This window comes from Coregonus lavaretus, assembly GCF_964263955.1.
Source record: "Coregonus lavaretus genome assembly, chromosome: 5".
Lineage (NCBI taxonomy): Eukaryota > Metazoa > Chordata > Actinopteri > Salmoniformes > Salmonidae > Coregonus > Coregonus lavaretus.
In genome coordinates, this window is record NC_139992.1 from 43,962,609 (window position 1) to 43,980,155 (window position 17,547).

Sequence of the window (17,547 nt, forward strand, 5' to 3'; positions counted from 1 at the left end):
ATGAAACAGATATTGAAAACACCTGTCATAAGTTTGAAGTGAAGTTTTAACTTTCATTGAGGTGTTAACGCTTATTTATTTTCTACACAAACTTGCTTGGTAGTAAAAAACCCATTGAGAAAAAAAAAAGGTTGATGCACTGCGACAGCTAAGCGTTGGATAGGGTTTCACATTCTATATATAAGCCTGGTGACTTGTGTCACTGGGCTATTTAAATGCCATGCAGGGTCCCACTGTCAAAACATAGGCCGTGTGAGGGTACAACAGTATGGTGGACCTTTTTGAGACCAACACTTATTTCTTCAACGATCTGCGTTATCTCGAGGGAGATCATGGACCATTGCAGCACTTGGACATGGCGGGGGTGTCCCCTTTGTACCACGGGAATGACAGCCCGTTGTCACCTGGGGGGGATCCGTCCGAGACTGGATGTGACAGCAGCGGAGAGGAGCATGTCCTCGCACCCCCGGGTCTTCAGCCGCACTGCGAGGGACAGTGCCTCATCTGGGCTTGTAAGGTTTGTAAAAGAAAGTCTGCACCGACCGATAGGCGCAAAGCGGCCACTCTCAGGGAAAGAAGGCGGCTCAAGAAGATCAATGAAGCGTTCGATGCGTTGAAGAAAAAGACCGTGCCCAATCCGAACCAGCGCCTGCCCAAAGTGGAGATTTTACGCAGCGCCATAAACTACATCGAGCAATTGCAGGACCTGTTGCATACACTGGATGAGCAAGAAAAAACGCCCCAAAATGGCTCATATAACTATAACGTGAAAGAACACCATGTAAGCTTCATTTGAGTAATATTTGCAGCTGCATTTCTTATGTCACTTTATGCGTACAATAATTGGCTTCATGCATAAAGGGCAAATTGCCATAATGAGAAATATCTTACTGTGCATTATACTTGTAGGCCTACTACTTTGTGTACTTGTGCCCGTTAATAATAACACGTGTGTTAGTAGACACTTAAGCTAATACATGTGTGTGTACATGTAGGCGTCAAATAAGGAGTACCATTGGAAGAAGGCCTGTCAAAACTGGCAAACCTCAGCTGATCATTCCAATGCACCAATGACAAATCAGAGAGAAGGTTGGTGCCAATTATGAATAGGAAATTAGATCTAATTTGCTCTTTTGCAACTCATCAACTTATTGTACATCTTATATATTTTATTTATATATTTCAGGTTTCACGGAGTCTTCAGCGTCCACCAGCCTTCTTCGCCTGTCATCAATCGTTGACAGCATCTCAAGTGAAGAGAAACCGACTTGCAACGAAGAAGTCTCCGAAACATAATGCATGATTTATTGGAATTTTGTAGCCTGCATAAGCATAAGCGACGTCAGCATTTCATATTTCCATTGTCTATTTCTAAATTATTTCCACTTCTTTATTCATATGTTTTAGTTTCCATTTACTTATATTCATTTGTACAAATTAACGGGCATTTTGTAGTCACTGTTTTCTTTAAAAATGTATGAATGGTCAATATTTTATTTCTAAAGAATGACAACAATGGAACTATAATATTTTATTTCCAAATGGATATTTGATAATTGTAAATATTTTATAATATATTAACAACTTAATTTATTTTACATATAAAAGGCAGAAACATAACCTCAAGAGATTCATTGTTGTGTTTGAGTATTTATATATGAACTGACCAACAAATAAATTGTAAGCATTGTATCTTACAGGGCATCTACACGTTTTGTTTTTTTCATCACTAACTATGCACTTCATTATTTATTTTAAATACTTTATTTTAAATACAATTTTACTTTTTAGACATTTTGATATCAATACAAATGACATTTTATACACTATATGGCCTTGACACATGTAGTATAATATAATAGCATGAAAACCATGTAATTAAAACCTCAGGTATTCATTTTTGAATTATCCTATGTTGTACCAGTTTTTTTATTAGACTTGACTCACTCCAAATACCATAGATTAATGCATGGTGTATGGGTACTTAAGGTAGGTCATACGGTGTTCAACCTCTTTGCAGGTCAGGCCATTCCTATTATGTGACAAACTTTCAGCCATACCTTTCAGGTCTCATAATGATATCCGAGGATATACATAATGTCCCCACTAACCCACTTGATCATGTGGAATTTGAATAGAGATATGACACTGCACATGCAAGCACCAGCCACAAGTTCCCCCAGTATTCATGGGTATTAGAAGAACATAAAATCCAACGGGACCTGAAATAGCCTGGGCTCCTTTCTTTGTTCCAGCTGGCAGAGAGCTACCCTGGTCCACTCCAGTAACGTTACGTTTAACATTTGAGTCATTTAGCAGACGCTCTTATCCAGAGCGACTTACAATTAGTGTATCCATCTTAGGATAGCTAGGTGAGACAACCACATTTCACAGTCGTAGCAAGTACATTTTCCCTCATAAAGTAGTTATCAGCAAAGTTGATGCTAGTTGGAAAATCTATATATTTATATTATTAAATATTATTACTATTATTATTATTATTATTATTTTACTATTATTACTATTATTACTATTATTACTATTATTACTATTATTACTATTATTACTATTATTACTATTATTACTATTATTACTATTATTATTTTGTCACCTCTAAACTCGGAAATGCTTCGACATGGAAACTTTGTCAGGAGGCAATGGTGCAAAGCCCTCAGTGATAATGAAGACAGCTATTAGGTCTTAATTCAGGATCACTTGTTTGATCATGCACATTGGCACAACATTTACACATAGTTTATAAGGGACTCCCTGAATGTAGGTTTGATATGATGATCTCTTGCTCCTACATGTGTTGACTTGTGGAAGCCTACTTGTTTATGATCCCACAGTGCATTGCTGTGCTGACCTAACCCTGCATCACAGTGAGCACTGCTCCTCTCCCTCTCAGATCTCTGTGGCTGACACACTGACCCCTGTGTGTCCAGCCTAGTCTCATTGACTAGACGTAACATAATGTTAGCCACAACAAATTGAAATTTGTAACATATCATAAGAATTGTACATTCAAAACATATTGTACGAATTGCAATTTGTAACAAATCATACAAATTGTAATTTGTAAAATATCATACGAATTGTAATTTGTAACATATCATAAGAAATGGATGATGAACATCCACAAATTAATACATAATGTACCAAACGTAAAATATCATACTAATTTCAGCGTCCCGGATTTCGGTTTACTATGTTACTATGTTACGATTCCAGGTTGTTTCCTCTGCCTTTTCCCTCAAGCCTCACACAACTGTAGGCATACACACACGCACCTCACACTGACTCACAACCCCACGACCCCAAGCACACACACAACTTATTAGTGACTCATCCAACAGTCATTTGAAAAAGAGGCCATAGTAGAGATGCACAAGAGTCTCTGTGTTTTTTTTATTTATTTTATTGCCGCTGAGTACATTCAAATTGATTAACCTTACAGTCTTTTTATATAGCCGTAAAAGGCTTTAGGGTTCATTTTGGGTGATTTCTCAAAACAGTAGATTGCATATCCAATGTACCAAAAATTATCCAAATCACAATGTCAAAGCCACCCATGCTCCTATTTCTAGTGCGATTAAAAATAGATTTAATGCGCGCTTCAGTGATGCCTCATACAGTAAGTACTATCAAATGATATATGGCCTGTACTTCAAAGTCCCTTCACATCTTTCTTTTTACTTTCTCTTACTGAACCAAACTGAAACAAGATAGCCCCCACAGTAATGTTATTTTAATGGGATCGAAGCAGCTTTCTCACAGTGAGTTTGTGGGCCTGTTTCCCAGTGTCCATGAGAATTGTCCAGCGTCTTCCTTCCAAATGAGTTCTAAGGCTCTTTTAGATCCCCCTAAATGACTTTGTCAATCTACTGTTTGTTTTTGGATAATATCATTGATATGTTCTACCAAAATCTACCACCTGCTCAACATTGAGGCCTAAACCTTGGGAAAATAGCAATTACCACCTTTATGTTGAGAGGGACGTAATTTCATTGGGACCTGTTATTTTAGGATTTAGATGCAAATTGATCAGTATGGGGTTTAATAGATGTGATTCCTGTCCTAATGTCTATGAGTATTCTGTTATTCATGTATAATACAGTCTTTATAAGTTAGGTGTTATAGAAGGAATTGTTTTGTCCTCTCTCTGGGTGTTTCAAATGGAGGATAAGTGCAGTATGACGTATTATCACCATTTTACTTGTTAGAAGACAACATCGGCCTGCAATTTTACAGAGATTTCCCTGTCACTTATGATGCTATTGAAATTGATTTTGCTGTGGAGGATGTGTTTAAAAAGTCAAGGCCGATGAAAGTGGAGATTTTATAGGAGAGGATCAGCCTTTGAGAGAAATGCCTTGATTTATCTGGCTTTCCTAGAATATCCTGCTACGATATGATTCCCTGCAACATTGTAGCGACAACAACAGCGCACTGCAGCTCCCTGCCAGACAAGTGGTGTTGCCAATCAAAAACCCTTGTCATGTGATATGATCTAATGCACTCACTAAAGTTGTCCAGTGAAAGTCTCACTTTTAAAAGCTCATATTCTGTTAACTCATACCCAAATGATCTTGTTGACTCATCTTATACTCACATTTGTGGCCAAAGCATAAATTTGAGAAAAAACACTCCAAAAACCCCACCTCAAACTTCTATCTCAAACAGACAGTTACATTTTTTTTTGCTATTTCCTCATAGAGTATGATGTCATACTCCTGAGGAGGATGAGCTGACCAATCAGTGATCTAAAGGAGGATGAGCTGGCCAATCAGCGGTCTACTTGCATTTATATTTTTAATGACCGGTATATGCCCACAATATTCTGTTGCTGAGGTACGCCCACACCATTCCAACACAGAAAAAATGCTTTTTAACATACTTAATTACACTTTTTGGAAGGAAAACTATTTCACTCATATTGTAAGTAATTATTGGTCATATTTCATAGAAATCTGGAAACACTGGACAGTTACTTTAAGAAATGGGCTGCCCCCATATATAAAAACAAACATTGGTTAACTGGAAAAGTGAAATACTATACATGAAGGATTATAATGTGTCATAAGTTTGAAATGATTGTATCAGTCTGAAACATGTTGTTCATCAGACATAATTTAGATGGTTTGTCTCCATACTCCAAATCTTTCAGGAATATAACAAAAATAAGTTTCCATCTATGGCATATAAAATCTGGGGTTAATAAACCTTTATGGATGTCGGAACATTTGATATATGACACCAATTGAGACTGAATAAGAGGGGCACAACATCACATGAAATCAAAGCTTGGGCAGTTTAGAAGAAATAAGGGTTTCACACGTGAGGGAAAGGGACATTAAATCCCAGCTAATGCCCTACACTTAACTCTGCCTCTGACCCCTGACAACAACTCTGGAATAGAGGCGATAAAAAACAAACCCCCCAGTTCCCAAGAGACACCACTAGCACTTCCAATCACAGAGCCAGAGTGAGTATGTACGAATGGAGCAGCGCATAGGCCTCTGCTAGATGTATCGCCACGAACACCATATGCTGGCCCAATCGTATTCTATAGGCTCAATTAGCTATCGGTTGTTGCCAGGTTTTCTCGTTGTCCGTATTGTTGGGGTTGTTCACAGTCAATATAGCCTTTGATGTCATCCGCAGCATCTAGGGCCAGGCTCATGCCAATGTCTTCTTCAGCTGTGCGCAATACAAACTCGGACGGCAATTCAGTGGCAGGTACTCGGGTGTTTTCTTAGGTGTGCGCGGTTCCCAGAGATAGAGGAGGCCAAACGTTTTGACACGTTGTGAGAAATATCCGCATTGTATCCTTGTAGGGTGTCAACAAACACTCGAATAATTACGCCGACGACTGAAACAGGCAGCTCATCATGGCTATTCATCAGTGTTTGTTCTAGCTAGTTTCTCATGCGTAATTAGGCTATGCACATGTGGTTCGCAAGCAAGCGGCCTCTTTCGAGATGCAGCTTAAGTAATTAATATAGCATGCTTATTAACATGTATTACAAGCCGAATGTTTTAAAAGTTAACACAATTTTAATGTCAGATTTCTCATTTTATTGAGTAAAATTAATCAAGGATACAATGTGATGCAGGTATTTTAAGAGGGACATCAAATCTGTACATTATTAGACATTATGAGACCTTTCCAAATGCAACAATTATATGTACATGTTTGAATGTATAGGCCTAAATGTTTTGAATATAATTTGACATAGGTATAATTAGGTTTTAATGGTGTATGTTTGGCTATGACATTAGGCTAGGTCTTGCAAAGGATTCACGAATTGAAGCCCTCGTGTTAAATGCGTAATTACCTATTTAATGAGCTTTATCAAACACGGACACCCCGTGCATGACACCTTCAATGATGAGTTAGGACCGGTTAGAGGAGTTACCACTGCATGTGAATTATCGGGATTTGAAATGTTACACCTCCCTTTGCAGCTGGGCTGCATCTGTAACGCTGTTATTTGTCTCAAGCATAAAATTGGCATGCAAACTCTTGCACATGCTTCACCTCGTTGCTCTTGCTCAGTTTTAGAAAACAAAACGAATCTCTATTATTATCACACTTTCATAATGTGTACGATTTTGAGTGTTGGCTCATTTCAATATTAGTAGCGTATATATTAAAAGATTGGTTAATAAAAGTACTATTTTGTCGGATCAGAGAGGTAAAGTTATTCCCCTATTTACCTGTTCAACTATTGGTGTTCACCAACCATTACTTTTACACAGAATAGGTCAGTTTCTTAACAGAAAAGGGCAATGTAGTGGTGTAATGAGTGGGAAAACACCAGGGAGTGCAGATGTGAGGAACTCTGCAGGGTACTGGGGGTGAGGGAGCGGGAGTGGGTGGGGCGGAGAGCTGAGCTAACCCCAGCCTGCCTGGGCCAATGGGGCATGGTAATTAGATCTGGCCAATGTGGGCCTTGGGCTCTGGACTGGGGGCATATAAGCGGGGCCCCATGGCAGCAGCCCCCTCATATCACTCAGAGGTCTCCTCTCTCACCCCACTGCTCTCCCAAAGCAGAGAGTTATTTTCTTCCTTTCTTCAACCACAACAACAGCCCATCCATGGATGTCTTCTCCCCATCGCAGGTCTTCTATGACAGCACCTGTGCTTCCTCGCCAGAGGACCTGGACTTCGGCCCCGGGGAACTGGACGGCTCAGAGGAGGATGAGCACGTCCGGGTTCCTGGGGCTCCTCACCAGGCGGGTCACTGCCTTCAGTGGGCCTGCAAGGCCTGCAAGCGTAAGTCCAGCACGGTGGACCGGCGGCGGGCTGCCACCATGAGGGAACGACGCCGGCTGAAAAAGGTGAACCACGGCTTCGAGGCTCTGAGGCGCTGCACCTCAGCCAACCCCAGCCAGAGGCTGCCTAAGGTGGAGATCCTGCGCAACGCCATCCAGTACATCGAGAGCCTCCAGGAGCTGCTCCATGAGCATGTGGAGAACTACTATGGCCTTCCTGGGGAGAGCAGCTCAGAGCCTGGGAGCCCCTCGTCCAGCTGCTCCGACAGCATGGTGAGACTGAGAGCAGACACACACAGACTCATATACAGCTTTACTCACTGTCTCCTCATCTCTGTGCAGCACACATAGGCTTTATCCTGTCCTGCTAGTTCAGTGTCTGCTGAAACGTGTTCCCTCATTGGACTAATTCAGAGTACTCTATTTGCATAATGGATCACATTGCTGTTAGCCTCTGTCTTGTTGCATCTCCCAAGATCTTGAGTTAAAAAGCTTTTGTTTTTCTCTGAGCATGCATATTGTAATCATTTGACATTACAATGTCATATCTAATTTGCATTCAGAGTATCTCCCTGGATCTGAAGGGGAATAGGCTCACTTCAAATTTAGAATGTTTATTGAATAGACTTGCACTGATTGTGCTGTTGGGAGATCTCAATTACAATATTCCCTTGTGCATTTCATCTTCTTTGGCTGCATCATTGATGCAAACATCTCTTTTGCAGTGTTATACATGCATGATGCGTTATGTTTCACCGGGAAATGCTATCCTTTTTTTATTGGTGTGTTTGGTGCATGTGTATTACCTCAGTGTATACCTTCTCAGTTGGCCAGTCAAGATTGGAATCAGCTCTACAAAACAATGGTTAAAAGGTGATGCAATGCTAAATAATAGAATGGATCTTTATGATGGTGGATGGAGTAATGTCTTTCCCACCACTTGACACTTTATAGCCTAATAAACCCTGCTAAATCCACCTTACTGAAGTCTGGCAGGAAAGACTGTGCTTTTGTGCATTCCATCCTGACTGCATGTTCTCCGCTGCTGCCAGGATGTTCTGCAGATTTACTGGGAGAAAGTGTCGTCTTGCACAAACTGGTGTTGCTTCCACTGATACAATCGATTCGCCACGGCTAGAGCCGGGCAGATCATGGGAGTAGCCTGCAACTTTGGCCCTGAGGTCGCTGTGAAATAAAGAAGCCTAGCCAGACAGTCAGCAACACTGTGGATTTATCAGTCTGGCAAGATGACCAGGGATTACATTATTTGCCCATATTTTAATATTATTTAATATTTATATGTTCTTATTGTGCACCATTTACAAACCTCAGTTGAGTAAAATGCATTTCAGACACTTCAAAATGTCTGAAACGTGGAAAGGTGAATAATATCACGTGCTTTGTTATGACTTCTCTGCTAACGTTAGTTTGCTCTGTTTGTTTCCTTGTAGGTTGACTGCAACAGTCCTGTTGTGTGGCCTCAGATAAACACAAGCTATGGCAACAACTACAGTTACACTAAGAATGGTAAGACACATTGATTAATATTTTTTGTTTTGTTATGTCTTCTAAAACTATAGACATAGTCTAATGAATACATGTAATGGACATATGCTAGGCTATGGTCTGGCTACCAACTGTGTATATTGAGTATTGTAAAACCTGCCAGGTTTACTTTCATTAGTTTTGATTCATACTATAGACACACAAATAATGTTCCAAGTTATGTGAATAATTTTGCCTTTCCATTTAAGTTCACCATACCCATAAATTGACTCAATAGGACATGGTGGTTAACTGATGTCATTCATGAGATAGCTCCGTTCATTGTCTTGACTGACCTTGTCCTTCCCCTGTTTGTCCTGTCCAGTGAGCTCTGGAGAGAGCGGTGCTGGTGCCTCCAGCCTGGCCTGCCTGTCTAGCATAGTAGATCGCCTCTCCTCGGTGGATGCCAGTGCCCCTGCAGGGCTCAGAGATATGCTTACCTTCTCGCCCTCTAGCACCGACTCCCAGCCTTGCACTCCAGAAAGCCCCGGGACCAGACCTGTGTACCACGTGTTGTGAAGAAAACCTGCATTAGAATATAAATAATCGGATGGCCCTGATCTTCAACCACATACCACTTTTACTTCCTATTTCGGTGATGGCTAAGATCGATCAACACCTGCCAACTTTTGTATTGTAAATAAGATTGTAAATATGTACTGTAAATGTTCATTTATTTTAAACAATATTATACCAAATGTAACATATTTAATTGATCCATTTCATGTGTCCGTCCTAATATAGGCCTATGCATCATTCAAACAAGTTGTATTTAAGCTATTGTATTTGTTAGCTTCATGTTTCTCATGATTAATAAACGTTTCAATAATTCTAGAGTTCCCACATCTGTTGGTGTAAATGTTTTTATTCCTTCAAATAGAGTGACTACAGAAGAAAGAGTAGCTTTCATTCCATTTCTGGTCAGTGTTGGTGTGGTGGGTAGAGATGGGAGGGGAGGAGAGAGGGTTTGTGTACCTGTTTTTTCTTTAGTAACAAATGTTTCTCATTGTTAACACCCCTAACTACACCCTAAACACTATAGTTTTGAACAAATGGCCTGAACGTAACACTTGAAATTGTGTGGAAGCGGAGGGGAAGGGGTTACTGGTATCATATGTTGCATCTCATCAAAGCCTACAGCTCATAAAATTAAAGTGTTACAGTATTTTTCCTGTTGTATTGTGACCCCATTAGGCAAAAAAGATTTCCCTTACATTTATAACACATTTATAATAGAAGAACACAGTGAAATCAAATGTGTCACTGCAGGTTTTTTATGTAGCTCCTGTATCACTTGCCCTATAGCAGCACAGCACGCAGTCACGACCATGTGAAAACATAGAAACCTTTCTCTTCGTGACACAACCTTCGAGAGACAATCAAGTCTTCATATTTATGACAAGCACCTTCCTGTTGTGACACCAGAGGGAGGGACTCAGTGGCGAGTGGTGACACCAGAGGGAGGGATTCAGTGGCGAGTGGGACATACTGGTAGTTAAACCCTGGCTTTGCCTCTGTGGCACTATGCTAGATGGCTCTGTGGCATAGCATGCATATCAGCGAGGGCTTCTATTTCAGTAAGCCACACTGCTGGCTACGAAGCTCGCCACGCATTGAAGTAATTTTCCATGGCTAAACCTTGGATATATTCATAAATCATTCATGCACCAGGCATGTGACGTCATGAGATGACAAGAGATATCATATTTTTTTCCACATCAACAGATAGTATGACCCAAGGTTACAAACAGGGGGTTGGGGGGTATTTGCATCAAGTACTTTATTATTAGGATATCATTAATCTATTTCGTTCGATTCCTCTTCCAAACTGGGCAATTTAAGGACAAAACGTAGCCTGACACAAATCACTCTTAAGTGAAGTCCTCTGCCATTTCTCACTGTAGCCAAAGCCATTATTTGCAGTACTGAGTATACACCATCACCACAAGAGGGAGGTATTTATAATACTTTCTAATACAAGAGATGTCACTTGTCATTTACATTTGACATTTTAGTCATTTAACAGACGCTCTTATCCAGAGCGACTTACAGTTAGTGAGTGCATACATTTTCATACTGGCCCCCCGTGGGAAACGAACCCACAACCCTGGCGTTGCAAGCGCCATGCTCTACCCACTGAGCTACAAGGGACTACATGCTCTCATGACTCTATAGCTTTTTTAATTGCTTATCTAATAAGCAGGCTGTGATATTGTTTGTGTCATATTCCAGTTGAACAATAACTACCTGACAATTTGATACAGATGTAGGATCTTAATTTGAGCCAGTTTACTACAGTAGGAAAATAATTCTGCAGCAACAGGAAATGTGAATTATTATGTGGATTATAATTAATGGACATTTCTGTAGGGGTTGATACATTCTTCTTAAGGGAAAATCAAGAATGAAATTTCATAGTGGAAATTACAAACTTCAGAAGCCTTTTTAAACCTCAAATACATTACAAGTTTTACATTTCCTGAATTGCAGGAAAGTTCTCCTGCAACAGGGTGATCAAATTAAGATCCTACATCTGTAGGTCTTTTACAGACATTGTGCTCTTCTAATAGGACATGTTGGGATGAAAGGTAGACAGTTACCAATTCAATTGCTCTGTAGGCTACTTCAAAACTCCAAAACCCACATGCTCAAGTGGAGCCAATGTTGCCCTCATGCTCACTGCAAATCCCCCCTCAAATTATGAGGAGGCTATGAGGAGGTTAGCTAGCTGCCAGACGCTTACATTAAACATATTTAACAACATTAAGTGATTCATAATCACATCAATACAATACAATTAAAATATTTGGTCACTATGAAGGCTAACTATTGCCCTTGCATTGAGGACTCACCTTTGAGTGAGTAATCTAGACACCATGTTGATATATCCCACTGGGCACAGATGTCCATTCCACGTCTATTCTATTCTATTCAACCAGTGTGTACCCAGTGGGATTTCTAGGCTATAGCTAGTTGTCTAGCTAATAATAGTATATATCCCTCAAATTCAAATCTGGACCTCAAACCATAAAAAGTTCCCTCTAATCAGGGACTGATTTAAACCTGGGACTACTAAGCAGGATCAATGTGTATTTTTAAGGATACGCTTGGAATGGGCATGGTCTAATTGACTCCACAACAAAAAACACATATCAAAGTTTAGTTTCCTTAATTAATCAGAAAATCAATAGTCATTTCTGATTGTTTATCAAAGTTAGCTGGCTAACTCACTGATCCTATTTTGTAGTATACCCCTCAGGTGGGTGCAACTAATTATGAGGTGACTAACATAAAACCAGCACTAAGGTAAGACTTGGATAGGTCGATTTGGGTCTGAATACCCCTGGTCTATACTATTAGCCTGGCTGACGCGCGACCCATGTGACAACACAGCGAGCTGTGACTGGAAGACTTCCAGACCTGGAGCCAGCCAGACTACTATACTATAGGCTTCAATCTAATCTTCCATGGGTTTCCTCTGTATGGTAGACTTTATCATCATTTACGTTAACACTACATAACCATTCTCCAGAGTGGCGCAGTGGTCTAAGGCACTGCATCGCAGTGCTAGCTGTGCCACTAGAGATCCTGGTTCGAATCCAGGCTCTGTCGTAGCCGGCCGCGACCGGGAGACCCATGGGGCGGCACACAATTGGCCCAGGGTAGGGGAGGGAATGGCCGGCAGGGATGTTTGTAGAGCATGGCGTTTGCAACGCCAGGGTTGTGGGTTCGTTTCCCACGGGGGGCCAGTATGAAAAAAATATATATATATATAAAATGTATGCACTCACTAACTGTAAGTTGCTCTGGATAAGAGCGTCTGCTAAAATGACTAAAAAATAAATAAAAAATAAATAACCTTTGTAGTCTATCCTACAGATAGTATCCTAGGCCTTTCATTCTTCATTTGCTTCCATGGGGAATCATACAAAGTATTGTTTTATCACCTACACTCTGAAAATTAGGGGTTCAACAAGGGTTCTTCTAAGATCCTCAAAGTTCTTTGAAGAACCTTAGGGTTCTTGGCACTGAAAATAGCCCCAAAAAAGTTATTCCAAGAACCCCATAGGAGGTGGGGTTCATCGAGGAACCTCCTTAGTTGGTCGGGGTTCTTGTTGGAACCTAACTGCCCAACTGAAACATTTGGATTTGAATTTGAAAGGACAGCAGGTGCAGGCGCTTAACTGAAAAATATAAATATCTCCTCAATTTAAAGTTTTGTCCCTTGTATGATCTAAATTGATATTGTTTCATGATGATACCATCTATCTTTTCATATTTGTGCAAATCTTTCTAAAAACAGAAAATGGACACAATTCAATGGATATCAATCAACAAAGAAGTAAGAATATGTATGCTCTAAGAATATGTTGAAGGCTAGCTGTATTGGGTGCAGATGACTGAACTGCTCACTTTTGTGTCTGTTTTGTGTCACTGTTTATGAATTAGACATTCTTGATGGAAATATTCCTTTGATTCTATCTGAGGAAAGTATAATTAAGCAATAAGGCCCGAGGAGGTGTGGTATATGGTCAATATACCACGGCTAAGGGCTGTTCTTACGCATGACGCAACGCGGAGTGCCTGGACACAGCCCTTAGCTGTGGTATATTGGCCATATATCACAAACCCCCGAGGTGCCTTATTGTTATTATAAACTGGTTACCAACGTAATTAGAGCAGTAAAAATACATGTTTTGTCATAATCGTGGTATACGGTCTGATATACCAAGGCTGTCAGCCAATCAGCATTCAGGGCTCGAACAATCCAGTTTATAATAGCACACACAGCCTGGTTTGTCTAGTGGTGTAAAAAATGCATGTTCCCTTTGACAAACATAATAGTAGGCCTATACACACTATGTTCTATTTATTTATTTTTAAAAATGGTATTTTACCCCCTTTTTCGATCTTGTCTCATCGCTGCAACTCCCCAATGGGCTCGGGAGAAGAAGGTCAAGTCACGCGTCCTCCGAAACATGACCCGCCTAACCGCGCTTCTTAACACCCACCCGCTTAACCCGGAATCCAGCAGCACCAATGTGTCGGAGGAAACACCGTTCAACTGACGACCGAGGTCAGCCTACAGGCGCCCAGCCGCCACAAGGAGTCGCTAGAGCGTGATGAGCCAGGTAAAGCCCCACCCGGCCAAACCCTCCCCTAACCCGGACAACACTTGGCCAATTGTGCCGCCCTATGGAACCCGGGTCTGTAGTGACGCCTCTAGCACTGTAATGCATTGCCTTAGACCGCTGCGCCACTCGGGAGGCCACACACTATGTTCTATATAGTCAGTATAGCTGGTGCCAGCAAATCCACTGCCTCAGCTTGAGTTTACTTCCGCCGTTTTACAAGGACCACTGAGCTCCGGCATTAGTTTCAGTGTCTGCTTTCTGTATTGACGTGCCATTGGCGATTGGGTTTATATTCAGATGCTTACATTCTTATTATAATGTAAAATGCGTCAACAACAGGCACTTCATCTCATTACCTGTCAGTGGAAGGCAGTGTCAGAACCAATGACCCCTAACTGAGAGACCTTAATTGCTTTGGAAGAGTGCTACACTGCTGCCCTGTAACTCCTGTTCACAGCTCAAACAGACAGGGGTCAGGAGCTGGTTGTAGCCTGCTAAGCCCTTACCCCACATTTCAGACAAGCACAATAGACACAGTAGGAGAAGAAGCACTTCGGGGTCAATGAGGTCGTTATTGTACACACGCACATTTATTTATTTATACAAATATAATATGTATAACAATTGCATATCACCTGGTGTTGTCTTTTTTTTCCAGTACAATCAGGAAGTACAGTATGTTCAGTCAGGAAGTACAGTACTTCGAATCAGGAAGTACAGTACATCGAATCAGGAAGTACAGTACGTCCAGCCTAAAAAAATGCAAGTCGTCAATAAGAAAGAGCTTAAGTAAATGTACAAAAGGGATCTGTCGAAGGCCAGATGAACTGCTCAAAGGTTGAGGGACAAAACACGTTCACAGCCCCGTCTGGTTGGACTATCAAGATGCACATTGCACACAGTATGGATGTGAAATGATCTTGCACTACTTCAATACCCACCACCCACAAAGGAACTAGGCCTATATAGAAAATACATACTAGAGTTGTAAAAAAGAAACGTACAGTTTGCTACCAGGAAAACCATCCAATGTAATGTTTGTCTGACAGTGCTACAGATACAAGACTACTTTTGATCAGTGTCGATCATCAACTGGTTTTCTAATAGCGTTCAATGAATCCACAGTGCAACTTGTTATACTTAAATATGGTTACTTGTCATGAGAATACTACATCATACTATAGGTAGAGGGTTGAAAGAGAGAGTTTAAAACAGAGGTCCCTTATTGATAAGACAACTAGAACATTCCACAGTCTCTTACTCACAATGATTGTCAAAATGTCAAGGTGACGACGCAGATCCAGGAGAATGAGTCCATTAACCATGCTATACCGGTACGAATTCTACACTGGGCAATAGGTCTTATACAATTAAATGTTTTAAATAATATTCTGCATGTTAACAAACACACACATACTTCAATTAAACATTACTTTATGCAAAACTCGGATTATAAACAATCAAATAGATTGATTTAAAAATAAAGACAATTGTACCATATGATTAACCCTCCAGGTCACATATATATATAAATGTGTTTGACATTCTATTTGTCCTCATATAAATTATATAGGAAATGTTAAAATTATATTCATATGTCGATTTTATTATATATGATTACTCTATATACTCTCTGTATACATTTATTTGTTGGGAGTAGATGACTAACAATCATTAAATGGCTGACTTGAGAGCTGAAAGTCAAATTATGATATTGCACGATAATTGTACTTGCCTATTCAACTGTATAAATAAAATTCTCTGTATTTTAATATATTCATCCACTTTATATACCCCTCTTTTAACAGCAGAAGCTGCCTTATGACACACAGTGCATAAGATACAGTTTACTTAGTATTACATTGTTAACTTTTGCATTTTTCCCCCCCCCATATACTCTATATTTCTAATCATTACTTTTATGTGAAATGTAAAACCAACTAAAGAGTGTTATTGCTAAATCTACAAGTTTCCATACAAAATATTTTCTCGCTGCAATATAAGGTAAAAAATAGTTCACATTTATCCAAAGCAGGACAAGTTTGACACAAAAAAGCAATGTTCATTCACACACAGACACAAGCACCAACAGAAGAAACAATAGAACATCACTGTATAAAGCAATAGCAAAATGAAAGTCAGTAAACAAGTGAAATGAATTCAAAACAGATAACAGAAATAAATAAACTATCACAAATGACAAGAAGGAACATTGAGGATGGTCACAACTTTCAACTGTTAGAGGACAACTTAAAATGAACACAAACAAAATAAAAGTCAAAAGGATGGGTTTCAGTGCTAGCCTCCAATCTCTCATGTCACAAGCACCATTGTTTACATTTCAGAACACATATCTTTCAGTTTTGCTTCATTCTGTTGGTAGTACACTGAAGGGGGAGAGAGAGTCTTCACTGCTTAACAGTATCATATTCTCCTCTACCAGGTGGTTCCCTCGGGATCCTCCGCACATAGAGATGGACTTAGAACCTTCCTTTCAGTGTCCTTCAGTCCTTCTTCTTCTTTTGGAACAGCCTGTGAGGGATACATGTAAGAACAGCTGAGAGCAATGCTTGAAACCATTTGACAAGTCAGTACTTTGACAGGTCAGTAAAGTGGGATGCTAATGTCATATTCTGGTAGAATAAGTTACAAAACAGTGTAGTGTACTCTGCTGTGAATTGCGAAATGCCCATTGAACTGTGAAAAGCCAATTAAAAATGATTGTGAATTAACCTTTTACTGCAGTGGGCTAAATCAGGGTCACACAACCATCAGAGAATACAAGATGGCGTATTGAATAGACAGCGGTACAAACCACCTCAAGATAAAAACATAATATTCAAAATCAGTAAGTTAGACTAAATATTAGCATTTCATATATTCGCAGTTAATAAAATTATATCTGGATAATAACACAAAACAAATCATAAGGCTAGAGAAATATATCGACAAATATTATAACAACACGCAACACCCAAACATGGCGGAAGATAAACGAGGAGAATCAATCTCCAAGAGAAAACGCGACTCATCGACTGATACAGATGATATATGCTTTTCACTACTGGGTCTGGTAAGTGTGGAAAGCGACCTGTTGAAGTTGATAAATGACAAACTGGGCATACTAGAATTGGTCAGTAAGGACGTAAAAGAGTTGAAAGCGAGTCTTGAAATGAGTGACGAAAAAGCTGCGATAATGGAGAAAGAAACCAAAAAATTAAAAGTGACAGTCACTAAGATGGAAACGGACGTTAAGGAACTTAAAAAGGAGAACAACCTTCTGAGAGAAGCCTTACTAGACATCCAAAATAGATCAATGAGAGAAAATCTAGTACTTACGGGTATTCAGGAAAAGGAGGGAGAAATAACCGAGAATATTATGAAGAATTTCCTTCATACAGCGCTTCAAATCCCACTCGAGGCTGTCGATAAAATCCAACTCGAACGTGTACACCATTTCGGACAAAGAGGACAGAGATATGAGCGCCCAATCGTTGCCAAATTCGCTTTTTTAAAGGATAAAGCAATGGTTAAAAGCCTAGGTAAAAGACTTGCTGGCACAAAAATAGGCATGAATGATCAGTTCCCG

At 40.1% G+C, this 17,547-nt stretch overlaps 3 protein-coding genes across 3 annotated transcripts in view; 2 read left to right on the top strand and 1 right to left on the bottom strand.

Annotated features, from left to right (window-relative positions):
• Nucleotides 1-268: 268 nt before the first annotated feature.
• Nucleotides 269-1,296, top strand: LOC311129543 (myogenic factor 6-like; the record flags this gene model as incomplete). Its single annotated transcript, XM_084161848.1, is given in 4 exon segments — nucleotides 269-781; nucleotides 996-1,091; nucleotide 1,093; nucleotides 1,187-1,296. Coding segments are annotated over 4 exon segments (720 nt in total).
• Nucleotides 1,297-6,947: 5,651 nt separating this feature from the next.
• On the top strand, nucleotides 6,948-9,342 carry LOC311129542 (myogenic factor 5-like; the record flags this gene model as incomplete). The annotated part of the gene is given in 4 exon segments (XM_084161847.1): nucleotides 6,948-6,983; nucleotides 6,985-7,551; nucleotides 8,730-8,805; nucleotides 9,149-9,342. Coding segments are annotated over 4 exon segments (873 nt in total).
• A 5,205-nt stretch (nucleotides 9,343-14,547) lies between these two features.
• Nucleotides 14,548-17,547, bottom strand: part of LOC311128930 (protein lin-7 homolog A) — a 51,031-nt gene continuing 48,031 nt past the window's right edge. The window contains exon 6 of the mRNA XM_084161166.1: nucleotides 14,548-16,490. The gene's annotated coding sequence lies outside the window, so the exon portion shown is untranslated. The remainder of the gene's footprint in view (nucleotides 16,491-17,547) is intronic.